Raw genomic sequence first — 17,355 nt, 5'->3', positions numbered from 1 at the left:
ATGTACAGAACATAAGAATCTGGTAGACAAAAGAATGATGTATAAAATGTGAACCAACTCTAAAAGTCATTTACACATGTAAAAAATGTAGGATGTGACAAATGTTCATATACATATAAGATGACAGACAACAGTGAAAAATTATACCCATGACTATAGAGCCAAAACTAGGGGATAGAAGCTCATGGTGAAAGTGCCGTCTCTATTTTTAAAGCACTTTCTTCATTTTTTGTTTTTTGGGAAGGAGTTAGTAAACGTTTAGCTTCCACAATAAAAAAGATTTATCATAAAGACAAACATAATATGAATTGATCTTCTATCCATAATACTCATCACTGATATGTGTATATTAAGAGAAATAACAATAGAAAGTATGTAAGCCTCAGTGCCAGCACTATGCTAAGAGCTTCACAGACAGTATCTTCACAATAGCCTTATGAATAAAGATGAGGAAACTGAGGCTTGGAAGTCAACAAATTTGCCCCAGCTACAAAACTACTAAGAGAAAAAGCTGGAAGTTTCAAAGCATATCTGACTCTACAGCCTATGCTCTTAAGCCCTGTGCTAAAGCAAATTACTGTCTCCAAATCTTAATGATGAATAAGGGGGCTTTCAAAACAATTCTTATGATTATAAACACTTGAAAATATTTTCTTGAACTTCCAATCACATTTAAATCTCAGCAAATTACAGAGTATATTATTTATTAGCCAAACTCTGATGTTTTTGAGAGTGAAAGGGAACACTACTAATAATTATGCAGAGTTAACAGGTATCCTAAACCAAAATTACTGTTAGAGCATAACAAGCATAATAAATAGTATTTTGCAAGGCCTACTCCAGAGTAAGAAAATGCATTTTCAGCAGGCCACACTTTTGTGTTACATGGATAAAGACCTCAAAGCATTCCTTTCAGAAATGCACAATACCCTTAAAGTGGTGGGGGGAGTGGGAGGATTAGAACAGTTTAAATACATGAACAGATGAGGAAAGTTCATTATATGCCTCTCACCTATTTAGCCTTAGCTAATTTTGATGACCTGGTTAATTAATTGATAAGGATAAAATATTAGGTACACAAATTTTCTTAAACTTACAGTATTTTTTAAGCTACCAGGAAATCATTAGAGGGTATGGAATTTTCCATAGTTTTTATAAAGTTGGCAAAAGTGCTAAGTATACTTTAACAGGTTTTAAGCTTAATGAAAAAAAAGTTTTAAAAGCTTAAAAAATTATATAGTTTGAGAGGAGATCAGTGGGTGTCAGGGGTTAGAGAACAAGGAAAGGGTATGAATGGAAGCTATAATGCAGTAGCACAAGGGAGATCTTTGTGGTGATGGAACAGCTCTGTATCTTACATGAAACAACATATGTGACAAGTGAAACAGAACCACACACATGTGCTTGTGTGCACATTTGCACACACAAGTGTATGTAAAACTGGTGAAATCTGAATAAGGTATGTAAATTGTCCCAATGTCAATTTCCTGGTTTTGATACAGAACTATAGTTATGATGTTACCAGTGGGGGAAACTGGAGGAAGGGTACACAAATTTTGTGAAACTATAATTACTTCAAAATGAGAAAGTTACAAAAATATAGTCTTTTCTGAAGAAAGAGTAAATGATACAACAAAGTTTAGTTTTTCATTATTAATATGCCTCTATGTACAAAGTATATCTTCCATAAACATGAAAATGTCTAAAATGTTTTCTTTTGATTATTTTATTTATCATGTATTTTTATAACTTTGGCCAAACTACAATCATAACTAATGTCTGTTTCTCTTAAACTTACGATTTGAATTGAATTTTATTCTATTAATAATTACTAGCCACCATTCAGGTTGGTATAAAGAGAAAATCCAAACTTTGGTAGAGCCAATCAGATCTGATCTTAAAATGCCATACAATAAGTATATGACACATATTAGATGGTAAATATTAAAATTTTTAAAGAATTTGTAGAATTATATATAATTTTCTAACAAAGTAATTTATATTTTTAAGATAAAAAATGTATTTCAAACAAGATTTACCTTGTCCTTGAAGATGAGATATATCCAGACCCTCTTTTAGGCGGATAACTACTACTCCGTATTGTATATCAAAGGCGTCACTGTAACAAGAAAAAAAAAAAAATTTTTTTAAATCACAAAAATTTGTTTCTCTCTTCTGTAAAATGAAGGCAATAGTAGATGATCTCTAAATTTACTTTCAGCTTTAAGTATCTGATTCTTATAATATGCTTTAAAAATTACAGTGACATCCATATTTTCTCCAGATTCACTGGAGAAAAAATTAATAGACATGTTAACCTTCCTCTGCTGTACTATGAAAGATCTAATTAACTATTAGAGAAGAAATAACTACAAGTATTTAAAAAAATAGTTAATAAAGTAATTGAATCAAAATCAATTTCCTTAAAGAAAATCCAGTGAATATAGCTCTTAGTCTACTTCAGACTAAAATAGCTAAATGTTTTTGCTATAAGGTATAGAAATTTCTATAATCTATATAATTTCTTTAAGCTATAGAAGTTGATTTGCAGTTTCAGACCCTCCATACTGTTAATACATACATAGTAAATAAAGTATACCTCAACTGTTCAAGGTATTTAAAATCACAACCAGAACATAAGTGTCACAAGATAAAAGAGTAAGCAGTATCACTGCTTTAAAATAGCCATCAATGTCTATGGTTCCAGAAACCAGAGAGCAATATTTTACCTATCTTTAAACTGCTGCTTGACATATAATACTTGGATTAACACTTGACTCTCAGAGCAAACATTCACTTCAGTTCCTAAAAGATCAGTGTCAGAAAAGACTCCTTTCTTTCAGCGCTCCCGTTATGACAAACTACAACTAATAATGAATGAATGATTTGCAAAAATGTCTCTTTTTCTATTTTCTAGGATAATTACTCCATCTCACTGGTCTTAACATCTTCAAAGAAAACTTTCCCTAATCCCCATGCATACGTAGTACAGACTACAGAATTAGAAAGGGAGAGTGAAGTGCTGTTTATGAAAAAGTTAACGAACCCAAAGCCAAAGACCAGTCACAACGTCTGACAAACCAGCAGAGCTTGAATTTTACTAAAAACCATTTAACAATTACTTGGGAAATCTTAACTATCGTATATTTTACTAATGAATATAAAGAGATTTATGAAAGTAAAGTATGAGACCTGGTTACTTCCACATAGATGTTTCAAGGTAGCTATGAAAACAAAAGCATTATATGTGATACAGGCAAATAATTATATGGTTCTACCAATAGATAAAACAGGAGCTCCAGGAAGGGAAATAACTCCAGTGAGTTAAGGATAAACAGATAAAAATTCACAGAGAAGTAGGATTTGAATCTGGTACTAGAGTTATTTTGCCAAATATAGATTTTTTTAAATGACAATTTTTATACAGAAATACTTTATAAGGAGTGAACAGTTCTATTTCATCAGCATCTATGACAAGAAAAAGACTACTCTTCAATCAAGTATGATGTACTAAGAGGGAATCCTTATCCTCTATAAAACAGTGTGAATGAGATAAAGAGATTTGCTAAATAAATACTAGGAATACTAGAAAAAGTACTTTTCAAGATTAAAAACAAAGTATGACAAAAATAGAAATTTTATTCTTTTTATTAAATAACTCAGTCCCAAAACACCTTTGTAATAGATTAAACAGATACGTATCCAAAAATAACATGGATAGATTAAAATCAGAAAGACAAAGTAACAAAAGGATAAGAACTCATTAGACAACCTGTAAGACGGAAATTAATGTGATGTAAATCAAAACTAAGCTGTCTTATAAACATCATTGGAAATAACCACTGAAAAGTGAATAGTAAACTCAGAACTTAATACTTCAAGGGGGTGGAAAAGCAAGATAAGTGCATTTTAAAAAAAGAAATGTAAATAACTTCCAAATGATTATTTTCATTCTATGCTTCTACTAGAAGAGACTACATGAGAAACAGACTTCAAAAACCAGTGCAAGCTTTCAAAATTAATATTTTCTGAATCAACTAAGTTACCAAATTAAAAGGATACTTACTGAAATAAGTTTATATACATATCCATATCCCTCATATCTGCTTGCAACCAATCTTTCTTAAATCCAAGGACAAGTGTGTTTGGTTTCATACGCCCAAGACCAGCAGCCTAAAACACAGAAAAAATACAACTTTAAAGATATGCCATTCACAAAATGCTTTTTAAATGACAATATCCTCCTGATGGACAGCCTCTAAACATTTTTATTTTTAACGTGTTTTTATAAATTTATTTATTTATTTTATTTATTTTTGGCTGTGTTGAGTCTTCGTTGCTACGCACAGGCTTTCTCTAGTTGCAGCGAGCGGGGGCTACTCTTCATTGGGGTGCGGGGGCTTCTCACTGCGGTGGCTTCTCTTGTTGTGGAGTGTGGGCTCTAGGCGCGCGGGCTTCAGTAGTTGTGGCACGCGGGCTCAGTAGTTGTGGGTCGCGGGCCCTAGAGTGCAGGCTCAGTAGTTGTGGCACACGGGCTTAGTTGCTCTGTGGCATGTGTGATCTTCCCGGACCGGGGCTTGAACCTACGTCCCCTGCACTGGCAGGCGGATTCTTAACCAGTGCGCCACTAGAGAATTCCTCTTTCGTAATATTTTAAAACACACTAAAAATTCTATTCCCAAGGTTGGCTACTCACATAAGATTTTTTTTTTATGGTAAAAGATAAAACAGTTTGCCATTTTAAGATGTACAATTCAATGGCATTAATTACGTTCACAGTGTTGTACAACCAACCCCACTATCTGTTTCCAAAAGTTTCTCATCACCCTAAACAGAAATTCTGTAAACACTAAGTAATAACTACCCATTCTTTCCTCCCTCCAGGCCCTGGTAACACCTAATCTACTTTTGTCTCTACGAGTTTGCTTATGTTACAGCATCTATTAGAACTTCTTTCCTTTTTATGGCTGAATAATATTTCATTCTATGTGTATACCACATTTTGTCTATCCATTCATCTGCTGATACATGCTTAGGTTGTTTCTATCTTTTGGCTACTGTGAATAATGCTGCAACAATCACTGGCCTACAAATATCTGTGTGACTCCCAGCTTTTAATTTCTTTGGGTATATGCCTAGGAGTAGACTTGCTGGATATACAGTAATTCCTTGTTTAGACTTTTGAGGAACTACTAAGCTGTCTCCCACAGCAGCTGCATCATTTCACACTCCCACCAGCAATGCAAAGGTTCCAATTTCTCCACATCCTCAGCAACACTTGTTCCTGTTTGATTGTTTACTTAATTACACTCATGCTAGTAGTGTAAAATGGTATCTCACTGTAGCTTTGATTTGCATTGCTCTAATGACTAATGATACTGAGCATTTTTTTCATATGCTTATTAGTTATCTTTATTTCTTCCTTGGAGAAATGTTTATTCAAGTTATTAGCCAATTTTTTAATTGGGTTGTCTTTTTGTTGCTGCTTTAGGAATTCTACGTATATTTTGGATATTAAACCTTATCAGATATATGATGTAAAAAGATTTTCTTCCATTCTGTAGATTGTCTTTTCATTTTCTTGATAATATCCTTAGGTGCACAAAAGTTTTTAATTGTGATGAAGTTGAATTTGTTTACTTTTTTGTTTTGTTGCTTGTGCTTTTGGTGCCATATCTAAGAATCCATTGCCAAATTCAAGGTCATGAAGATCTACCTCTATGTTTTCTTTAAAGAGCTTTATGGTTTTAGTCCTTATATTTAGATCTTAGATCCATTTTGAATTAATATTTTATGTGCCTGAGGTCACACTTAAGTTTTTATAGGTGATATACTTAAATCATTTTGTGTTAAAGATTAAATTAATTCAGGTACTTACCAAGTGCTGACCATGTGCCAGACACTGTTGTAAAGACTCTGGATAATTAGGGAACAAAAGAAGCCTAACCATGTAAAGTTTACATTCATTTTCAAAATGTTCTATCCATGCACAAGTTTCTTTCAAAAAATAAGATTCTTTTTTTCACTCTACTATAAACAACGCTTTGCCCTCAGGAGATAAAGAATATTTATTTTTATTTAAAAAACTGTTACATAGCAAGGTAGCCACTAACCACACAACATAATTTTGATTTTTTTGTTTCTTTTTGGTAAAAGAAAACCAAGAACTATCTTCAAGTTTTATTGTTTTTAATGAAGTAAGCTACAAGATGACCAGAAACTTCTTGATGGTACAAAATACTGTCAGAGTTACTCCGTTTCTCATCACAAACTTTGGTTACAATCTTGTTATAATTAAAAGGTTTTATTTTTATAAAATTGACAGTAACATTCAGAGGTACTCTGTGCACTTATGTTTTCAACTTCATTATCGTAATAACTTTCCCTTGAATGACTGAGTAAAGAAATTTCACATCTATCAGTCATCCTAAATCCTTTGTAAATTTTAATCAAAGTACCTATTCAGTTAGAAGTAATGTTTTCAGTTTCCATAAAACATCATGTGTTTTAAAGAAATAACATTACTGAAAATATGTCTTCTCTGGAACATATTCCTTTTGGCTCATAGAAAATCAGTTCTTCGTGGACTTCCATAATTGAAACTGATATAGCAAAATGCAGTCATCTGAAGCTTATTACAAATAGCTTCAGTTTCAGCCAAAACATTCTCACTGTTTTTTTTTGAATCGTTAGCAATGTTTTCTGTGAATCTTCCACCAGAACTTGCCGACAAGAAAGGCATTTAGTTTGTTATAATATTTTTCTGTGTATCATCATAACCATTTTTACTGTAGCAGCAAGAACAACTCTTTCCCCAATAGTATGTGGCTTTTTATTTCTGCCATGACTATTAAGTAAAAACATTTCCAAACATCATGGTTATCTAATTTAGTTAAGTACTGCCATGAGATTCGTATTTAAGAATTACTAACAAGAAATGAAGGAAACAACAGCAAAGATCAATAAAACTAAAATGTTTGAGAAGATAAACAAAACTGATAAACCATTAGCCAGACTCATCAAGAAAAACAGGGAGAAGACTCAAATCAATAGAATTAGAAATGAAAAAGGAAAATAACAACTGACACTGCAGAAATACAAAGGATCATGAGAGATTACTACAAGCAACTGTATCCCAATAAAATGGACAACCTGGAAGAAATGGACAAATTCTTAGAAAAGAAGAACACTCCGAGACTGAACCAGGAAGAAATAGAAAATATGAACAGACCAATCACAAGCACTGAAATTGAGACTGTGATTAAAAGTCTTCCAACAGGGCTTCCCTGGTGGCACAGTGGTTGAGAGTCCGCCTGGCGATGCAGGGGACACGGGTTCATGCCCTGGACCGGGAAGATCCAACATGCCGCGGAGTGGCTGGGCCTGTAAGCCATGGCCGCTGGGCCTGTGCGTCCGGAGCCTGTGCTCCGCAACGGGAGAGGCCACAACAGTGAGAGGCCCGCGTACCCCCCCAAAAAAATAAAAATAAAATAAAAAATAAATTAAAAAATCTTCCAACATACAAAAGCCCAGGACCAGACAGCTACACAGGCAAATTCTATCAAATATTTAGAGAAAGCTAAAACCTCTCCTTCTCAAACTCTTCCAAAATATAGCAGAGGGAGAAACACTCCCAAACTCATTCTACGAGGCCACCATCACCCTGATACCAAAACCAGACAAAGATGTCACAAAGAAAGAAAACTACAGGCCAATATCACTGATGAACATAGATGTAAAAATCCTCAACAAAATACTAGCAAACAGAATCTGACAGCACAATAAAAGGATCATACACAATGATCAAGTGGGATTTATCCCAGGAATGCAAGGATTCTTCAATATATGCAAATCAATCAATGTGATACACCATATTAACAAATTGAAGGATAAAAACCCTATGATCATCTCAATAGATGCATAAAAAGCTTTCGACAAAATTCAACACCCATTTATGATAAAAACCCTCCAGAAAGTAAGCATAGAGGGAACTTACCTCAACATAATAAAGGCCATATATGACAAACCCCAAGCCAACACTGTTCTCAATGGTGAAAACCTGAAACCATTTCCTCTAAGATCAGGAACAAGACAAGGTTGTCCACTCTTACCATTATTATTCAACACAGCTTTGGAAGTTTTAGCCACAGCAATCAGAGAAGAAAAAGAAATAAAAGGAATCCAAATCGAAAAGAAGTAAAACTGTCACTGTTTGCAAAGGACATGATACTATACATAGAGAATCCTAAAGATGCTACCAGAAAACAACTAGAACTAATCAATGAATTTGGTAAAGTAGCAGAATACAAAATTAATGCACAGAAATCTCTAGCATTCCTATACACTAATGATGAAAAATCTGAAAGAGAAATTAAGGAAACACTCCCATTTACCACTGCAACAAAAAGAATAGAATACCTAGGAATAAACTTACCTAAGACAAAAGACCTGTATGCAGAAATCTATAACACACTGATGAAAGAAATTAAAGACAAGACAAACAGATGGAGAGATATACCATGTTCTTGGATTGGAAGAATCAACATTGTGAAAATGACTCTACTACCCAAAGCAATCTATAGATTCAATGCAATCCCTATCAAACTACCACTGGCATTTTTCACAGACTAGAAGAAAAAATTTCACAATTTGTATGGAAACAGAAAAGACCCCAAATAGCCAAAGCAATCTTGAAAAACGGAGCTGGAGGAATCAGGCTCCCTGACTTCAGACTATACTACAAAGCTACAGTAATCAAGACAGTACAGTACTGGCACAGAAACAGAAATATAGATCAATGGAACAGGATAGAAAGCCCAGAGATAAACCCACGCACATACAGTCACCTTATTTTTGATAAAGGAGGCAAGAATATACAATGGAGGAAAGACAGTCTCTTCAATAAGTGGTGCTGGGAAAACTGGACAGGTACATGTAAAAGTATGAAATACGAACACTCCCTAACACCATACACAAAAATAAACTCAAAATGGATTAAAGACCTAAAGACACTATAAAACTCTTAGAGGAAAATATAGGCAGAACACTCTATGACATAAATCACAACAGGATCCTTTTTGACCCACCTCCTAGAGAAATGGAAATAAAAACAAAAATAAACAAATGGGACCTAATGAAACTTAAAAGCTTTTGCACAGCAAAGGAAACCATAAACATGACAGAAAGACAAGCCTCAGAATGGGAGAAAATATTTGCAAACAAAACAAGTGACAAAAGATTAACCTCCAGAATTTACAAGCAGCTCATGCAGCTCCATATCAAAAAAACAAACAACCCAATCCAAAAATGGGCAGAAGACCTAAACAGACATTTCTCCAAAGAAGATATACAGATAGCCAACAAACGCATGAAAGGATGCTCAACATCACTGGTCATTAGAGAAATGCAAATCAAAACTACAATCAGGTATCACCTCACACCGGTCAGAATGGCCATCATTAAAAAATCTACAAACAAAAGAAATGCTGGAGAGGGTGTGGAGAAAAGGGAACCCTCCTGCACTGTTAGTGGGAATGTAAATTGATACAACCACTATGGAGAACAGTATGGAGGTTCTTTAAAAAACTAAAAATAGAACTACCATACATCCCAGCAATCCCACTACTAGGCATATACCCTGAGAAAACCATAATTCAGAAAGAGTCAAGTACCACAATATTCATTGCAGCTCTATTTACAATAGCCAGGACGTGGAAGCAAACTAAGTGTCCATCAACAGATGAATGGATAAAGAAGATGTGGCACGTACATACAATGGAATATTACTCAGCCATAAAAAGAAACAAAATTGAGTTATTTGTAGTGAGGTGGATGGACCTAGAGACTGTCATATAGAGTGAAGTATGTCAGAAAGAGAAAAACAAATACCATATGCTAACACATATATATGGAGTAAAAAAAATGGTTCTGAAGAACCTAGGGGCAGGACAGAAATAAAGACACAGATGTAGAGAATGGACCTGATGACACAGGGAGGGGGAGGTAAGCTGGGGTGAAGTGAGAAGAGTGGCATGGACATACATAAACTACCAAATGTAAAAGAGATAGCTAGTGGGAAGCAGCCGCATAGCACAGGGAGATCAGCTTGGTGCTTTGTGACCACCTAGAGGGGTGGGATAGGGAAGGTGGGAGGGAGACGCAAGAGGGAGGAGATATGGGGATATATGTATATGTATAGGTGATTCACTTGGTTATAAAGCAGAAACTAACACACCATTGTAAAGCAATTATACTGCAATAAAGATGTTAAAAAAAAAAGAAATTGCTTTAGCATATTATGCTAAATCCATTAAAAATAGGCATTAAATGTTACATTAATTAAAGAATGTTGTTGACAATGGTAATGTATAATAAAATATTGGCTGGAAAAAAGCATCACTGAACAAAAATGCAGAGTTTTGGCTTCATATTCTAGATGGTTAGTATTTAAAGGTTGAGCTAAGAGTGATGGCTTTAAATTATCCTTAGTTAATTTAATATGGCATTAAATATATGTGTGTATATATATTTGGAAAGGGGCTACAGGACTTGCGTATAATTTATATTTTAAATATTCTTATTGGCAGTGTTATTTCGGTGTACATTTTTTATAGAAAATTAAAAAAAAAAAATTCTGTTTACCTCAAAATGTGGCTAATGAAGAAGAGGAAAGGTTTCAGAAACACTCAGCATATATTACAGGATAATTCTAGACTAGCTTTGCTCAGGAAAAAAGGTAGTTATAGCTACACTAAGACTAAATGAGATCTACTTGATTTAAAGGGCATCATGATGTAATCTGATTTTTTTGTAAAAAACAGATTTTTGCTAATTTAAAATGAATGTTTAAAATTGGATTGACAACCAAGTGGCTCCTGCCTTAAAAAAAAAAAAAAAGAAAAGAAAAATCCATTTAAACAAAGAAGTTAGCAGTGTTAATGTCTTACTGCCAAAGGGCTCCATAAGAAAGTTATTGACAAGACTACCTCTCCTTAAAACAGTGAATCTCTAAATAAATGCTTATGATTATAACTAATAACTAGACAAATGAAGGGACAAAGAAATAAAAAGTCAGAATGTATAGTAAAACAAACCCATCTAAAACAGCACCGCTAGAACTATAAAATAAGTCACTGTATAAAGAAATCAATGTACAAAAAACTATTTTGACAAAGATTATAAACCTCTAACAGACATAAAGGCATTTTCTACTTTATGTAACAGCTTTCGAGAAGTTTCGAAGGAAAGAGAAGTACACTTAGTGGCAACTTACACTAAAATTTCAGTGATTAGTTCTAAAGAGGCAATTCACCTTTCTGTAAGGATTTTTTTTTTTTTTTGCGGTATGCGGGCCTCTCACTGCTGTGGCCTCTCCCGCTGCGGAGCACAGGCTCCGGAGGCACAGGCTCAGCGGCCATGGCTCACGGGCCTAGCCGCTCCACGGCGTGTGGGATCCTCCTGAACCCGGGCACGAACCCGTGTCCCCTGCATCAGCAGGCGGACTCTCAACCACCGCGCCACCAGGGAAGCCCCTGTAAGGATATTTTAAACAGTTCCTCAGACAGCTCTGCCACTGGAATAAACCATCTCCTGGGCATCTTTGTAAAGGGAATAGCACTTGCCAGGTTTATAGGGCAGTCTCAAAATGGCACTGTTCTATGTATGCTCCCTTTGCCTCACACTGGTGAAACTGTCATAACCCACAGGGGTGAGTATGTTAGGTAGAGGAGAATGATAAGGAGGATGGTTCCTAACTCTTGGCCAATTTACGATATCATCATTTATACCACAGAAACCCTCGAGGGCAGTGGCTCTCAAAGTGTAGTGCCTGGACTGGACCAGCAGCAGCAGCGTGATCACCGGGAAACTTGTTAGAAATGCAAATTATTGGGCCTCACCCTAGACCTACTGAATCACTGTAAAGATGGGGCCCAGCAGTCTGTGTTTTAGCAAGTCCACCACGTGATTGTGATGCAGGCTGAAGTTAAGAACCATTGCTGTATGTAAATATTTTCATTTCCTTCATAACATTTATTAAATACATAGAGTAGTTATCAAAAGTATTCCTATAAACTGCACAAAAGCAAGCAAGAACAACCTTATGACCAGGGGTAGCATTCCGTTTGAAATATTTATATATTTCACATACAAAAGCGAATAAAGTAATAAATAATCATGTATCCACCACTCAGCTTAAGAAAATAAACTTCACAAATACATATCAAGTACCAATGTATCCTTTTCAAGATCTCCTTGTATTTTTACTATATATTCCATTACCTAGGCATATATACGTATGAATTTTTAAGTTACATATTTCTAAAAATTTACATTATCTTCATATTACTCATGTTCTTATTTTAACTTGCTATTTTCCTTAACATTTCTGTCTGAGGTTTATCCTCATTGATATGTATAGTACCTTTTCACCACTATATGGAATTCCACTGCATGATTATGCCACAATTTTCAATAATGTGATTAATGGCTGTTGAAGTTACTTTAATTTCCTTTTCACTGTAAGAAATGATAGTGCTATGAAACTTCACATAGCCTTCTTCACATGTGTAAAATTTCTCTGTGGTATACACTTAAGAATGGAATGTCTAAGGATACCCACACTTTTCAAAGACGCAGAATACTGCCAGGTTGCTGTCCCAAGTGACTGTCCAGTCTACATTTACTACAGCAGTGCAAAGATTTCCAAGTGCTCTACACCATTTCTAACACTTGGTATTGGCAGACCTGATTCTGATCAATCTGACGGGTATGGAATAAAGCTGTACTGTGGTTTTAATTTTTACTTCTGTCATTTAGGTTTCCTCTTCTTTGCGTGTCTTTTGCTATTCTTTTTTTCTCTTATAGATTTAGTATTTCTTTATATATTGTGGACCATATTCTTTTGCTGGTAACATTATCTTCTTTAGGTCTGTGGCTTCATTTTTTGTTTTCATGCTTTCTTTAGAAGCACAGTTTTATAAATGTTAACTAAAAAATAATTGCTTTCTTCTTCATAATTCAACTTTTTGGGTCTCATTTAAAAACTTCTTCCCTAGTCCAAGATCATAAAATTATTCTCTATTTTCTTCTAAAAGCTTACAAATTTTGCCTTTCATGTTTAGGTCTTTAATCTATCTGGAAATGTTTTGTTGTTTGGTCTTTATAAGGATGTGTTATATATATTTTTCACATAAATAATCAATTATCCCAGCTCATCTTTTCAGTGTCACCTCTGTCATGTATTAAATTTCCTATATGAGTGGATCTATTTCTACTCAGTTGAATTGTCTGTCTCTACTTCAATACCACAATGTCTTAATCACTATAGTTTTATGATAATAAGGCTTTATATCTGGCAAAGCAATCCCACTCCCACCCCTTACTATTCCTCAGGATAGCCTAGGCTATTCTTAACCATGTGCTTGTCAAGTTTTAAAAAAACACAAAACAGAAAGGGCCCAGTGACAGCACTGAGTCCCCCACCTCTAACAAAGCAGCTCCACAATTGACACAGTCAATGGGCTTTTGCTTAAGCTTTCTTTTGAATAAAGAGGTTCCTATAAAAATAAGTTGGCAAACACTGTCTCCCCACAACCTTTAAGGGTTGAAGAAACTGAGTTTCTGAGAAGTTAAATAACTTGATTGGTCAGAAATCCATTATAAGGAAGTAGCAGTGCTAGCATTTAAACCTAGGACTGATTCCAAATCCCACATTCTGGTTACTAGGACACACACAAAACCGAAAGAGAAGTCTAAGTTTAGCACCAGTAAAATAATAGAAATATAGTAGGGAATTAGAATTTTTAAAAAATTAAATAAGGACTGTCATTACTTAACACAACAGGGAGTGAGTGGGAACTATCTTAGGAAAAGGACAGAAATAGGCTAAGATAATTCACAAAGAGGTTCTTCACTGTCAGCCAACAGCACAGTATTTCTGTAACTCTCAAATTATACAAATTATAGTATTCTACTTCAGTAAAGATATTTTAAAGATTTATGATTTGTATTAATGTGAATAATGAAACCTGGAATAAACAAGTTTTTGAAAGCTTACACAAAACTAAAATACTGTCATTTGAAAGATGTAACAAATTTACCTGCATCAAATATTGTGCACCCTCTCTCAAATCATCTGCATGTACTGGAGCATAAAAAGCCTTCGTTTTGTTTTTAATAAGCCATCGCTGATATTTGGCTTGATCAATGGACATCTCTTTCATAGCTTGTCTTCGAGGACCCTTTAAGGTAAAAATATTAATAATTTCTTTAACTGAAAGGTAATCTATTCCCCTTTTATAAAAATCCTCCTGTTATCTTGGTTTAAACAAGGTGTCTAAACATGGCGGTGGGGGGAGAAGGGAAGTATAATGATAGCGTTTCATTTTCATGTCAGTGAATTCTTTCCAATAAAGATTATGAAAAAACAGTGTTGATGGAACAAAGACACAGAAGGTGCCAGTAGAAGGAAGAAGAGGAGAGGAAGAAACACAGACTTTGAAAAATAAATGTTTTGATACTAGTAAATGAAAGAAATTATAAATTATTGAAAATGGAGAAGAGATTACACAGAGAAAAATAAGAGCCTTCTGTTTTTCTATGGAAAGTTTCCCGTCTTTTTTTGTTTGTCTCAAATGTCTGAGTTGTTAATTCTCAGAAACCTAGAAGTATCATTACAAGTCAAAGTGAGCTATATAAATACATTTTTTCTTTGTACTTGTTAAACGATGAAATGACACAAGAAAGGAAGTGAGCTTTTTTAACTTGCCATTCTATTTTGATCCTTGTAAGCAACACATAAAATGTGTTACATGTTTTACCTAAAATGTATTTTTAAAAAATCTAAAAATAAGATTAAAAGTACACCCTAATTATACATGAATAAGACAAGGAAAAGTACAATTTATCTTTCCTAGTAGAAGAATTTCCCCTTTGTAATTTCTTATGCCCAAGGCCCCAACCTGAATTGATCTAAGATAAACTGTGAAACTCCACAGGTCCTGAGTGGAGTCAGTGTCTCAGTGTGTTCTTCCACTACCCTACACACACACACGCACATGCACACTCACACACACGTGCATGCACACTCACTTTGCTACTATACAAGTAGAAGATCAACTCTAGCAGGGGCTGGGACGTAGGGCATATAACACGCATTTCTAGCACCAAAATAAAATGAACAGTAGAGCCTGGGAGATAAGTTAATCTGGCAAATACTCCAATTTCTTATGCAGAAAAGGTGATCCATCATCTAGTAATTGTTTTCAATAGCCAAGATGCCAAAAACAAAAAACTACTTTTGGATGACCATTTACCCCTATTTTTAATAATTTCCTTACTCATGAATAAAACTAAAATGAATGAGCAATTAAAGTGTTTGAATTTGGAAATTCAGCATTCACTCTACTCTTCTTACATATCAGATACTAGATATCTACCATGATTTGTCCACCTCCTCCAGCCTCTTTTTTTTTCTGATAAGTATATGTTCCCAGTATTCTCAGGACTTTATGAGATTTATCAGCAAGAAAAAACACATACTGAATTCCATTTAGGTTCCTTAGTTATCAGGAAGTAATTTTTCTTAGCCAAAGCAATATAGTTTGCTAAGACCTACTCAAATTATTTCAAATCTAGAAAGCTTCACAAATTACATACACAGAGTGAAAAATGTTTTAATATAGAAAACAAAACTAGTACTTACCACATGTACATGACCACAGATCATCAAACCAACATTTTTTGTGAAGTCATGAACAAGATGAAGTAAAGCTGGGCGTGAGTTTGGAGCACCTGTCATAACAAGACACTGTGGCCTAATTTAAAATTAAAAAGAAAGAGAAGTTTAGGGTTTTGATAACATGGACATGATTTTAAGTCACTTCTCTAAGAATATATTATTACACTAGCCACTCCTTTATGCAACTGTCCTCAAGACAGGCCACAAGATTCTCACAGAAGATGACATAACTAGGGTTCCTTGGTACATGAGAAATGCAGAAAAAAAAAACCTTCTTTGAACAACCATCATACCGAATGTCCTAAATTAATAGGTAATATTATACATCAAGATTCTGGGAGGCACTACAGAAAGAAATGACCATGCTGGTTAAAAACATGTAACAACTTTTCATCTTATAAAGGTAATAAATATTCCAGTTCTTTCACAGAGTCCACAAAACTTTCCGAGAGCATGGCCTTGCCTTCATGTAAAAAACAGGTCACTTTCCTTCTTAGCTTGATCACATCATACTTCTACTTTGTAATATCAGCCCTCCCTAATCTAGTTTAATTTTAATGACGTCATATGAGTAAAACCACCTGTGGTGAAGAAAAGCTTTCTATTTGAACTAAAAGTTTTAATACTAATTAATTATGATGAAAGCTAAAATTGAATTCAATTGCCTTTGCAAACACAAGACAGTGGCAAGACTTTCATGTTTTTCTTATTTGTTTGTTTTTTTGCGGTACGTGGGCCTCTCACTGTTGTGGCCTCTCCCGTCGCAGAGCACAGGCTCCAGACGCACAGGCTCCAGACGCACAGGCTCAGCGGCCACGGCTCACGGGCCCAGCCGCTCCGCGGCACGTGGGACCTTCCCAGACCGGGGCACGAACCCGCGTCCCCTGCATCGGCAGGCGGACTCTCAACCACTGCGCCACCAGGGAAGCCCTTTCATGTATTTTTAACTCTTGATTTTTGTTGACGAGAAATAAAAATCAACCTTGTTTGAAGAAAAAGAATTCAGGTATCCATGTTATAAATTCAAACAGATTCAGAAAAAATTTTTTTTTTTAATTTTGATTATTTTTTAAAATTAGGTTTTATTGGAGTATAGTTGCTTCACAGTGTTGTGTTAGCTTCTACTGCACAGCAGAATGAATCACAACAATGTGTATAATTAAAACAAACTTTAACAAAAAGCAAATAGACTAAAAATTCTGACTTACCTACTAAATTGTTAGGGTAGTTCCTAGCTATACTTATAAAATAAGCAGGAAAACCTGAATAAAGACCTAAAAATGGTACTAACTCATTCAGAATTTTAGCAAGCTATGTAAAAAGCCAGTTCTGCTTGGGGGAATTGCTTTGGGGCAATCAAATATGAAGTCCTCCTCTAAGGCCCAGACTGCTAGTAGTCCACTCTCTACACCTGAGCTTCAGCAGGCTACAGGGCTCCCCAGCTAAACATTGCATTTCCTAGCCTTCCTAGCAGCTACAAGTGGTCCTATGACATTTCCAGCCCGTACAATGTCCCTAATTCCTTGTCCTGTCCTTTAAAAATGAAGCTGGCCACCCTCTATACTTTTTTCCCCTTTCCTGTAAGCTAGGCTGGGGGGGGGGCGGGGGCAGTGATG

The 17,355-nt window shown here is 35.0% G+C and overlaps 1 protein-coding gene across 3 annotated transcripts in view; it reads right to left on the bottom strand.

Moving 5' to 3' along the window:
* Positions 1 to 17,355, bottom strand: part of SLC12A2 (solute carrier family 12 member 2) — a 106,178-nt gene that overhangs the window by 14,428 nt on the left and 74,395 nt on the right. For all 3 annotated transcript variants that reach the window (XM_007457612.1, XM_007457611.1, XM_007457613.1), the window contains exons 16-19: positions 15,704 to 15,815; positions 14,100 to 14,240; positions 4,067 to 4,173; positions 2,040 to 2,119 (exon numbers count right to left, since the gene is read on the bottom strand). In XM_007457612.1, the coding sequence (XP_007457674.1) occupies positions 2,040 to 2,119; positions 4,067 to 4,173; positions 14,100 to 14,240; positions 15,704 to 15,815 (440 nt within the window). The remainder of the gene's footprint in view (positions 1 to 2,039; positions 2,120 to 4,066; positions 4,174 to 14,099; positions 14,241 to 15,703; positions 15,816 to 17,355) is intronic.

The sequence above is a fragment of the Lipotes vexillifer genome, unplaced genomic scaffold (genome assembly GCF_000442215.2).
Source record: "Lipotes vexillifer unplaced genomic scaffold, Lipotes_vexillifer_v1.1 scaffold1084, whole genome shotgun sequence".
Classification (NCBI taxonomy): domain Eukaryota; kingdom Metazoa; phylum Chordata; class Mammalia; order Artiodactyla; family Lipotidae; genus Lipotes; species Lipotes vexillifer.
This window is presented reverse-complemented; position numbering and strand designations above follow the sequence as displayed.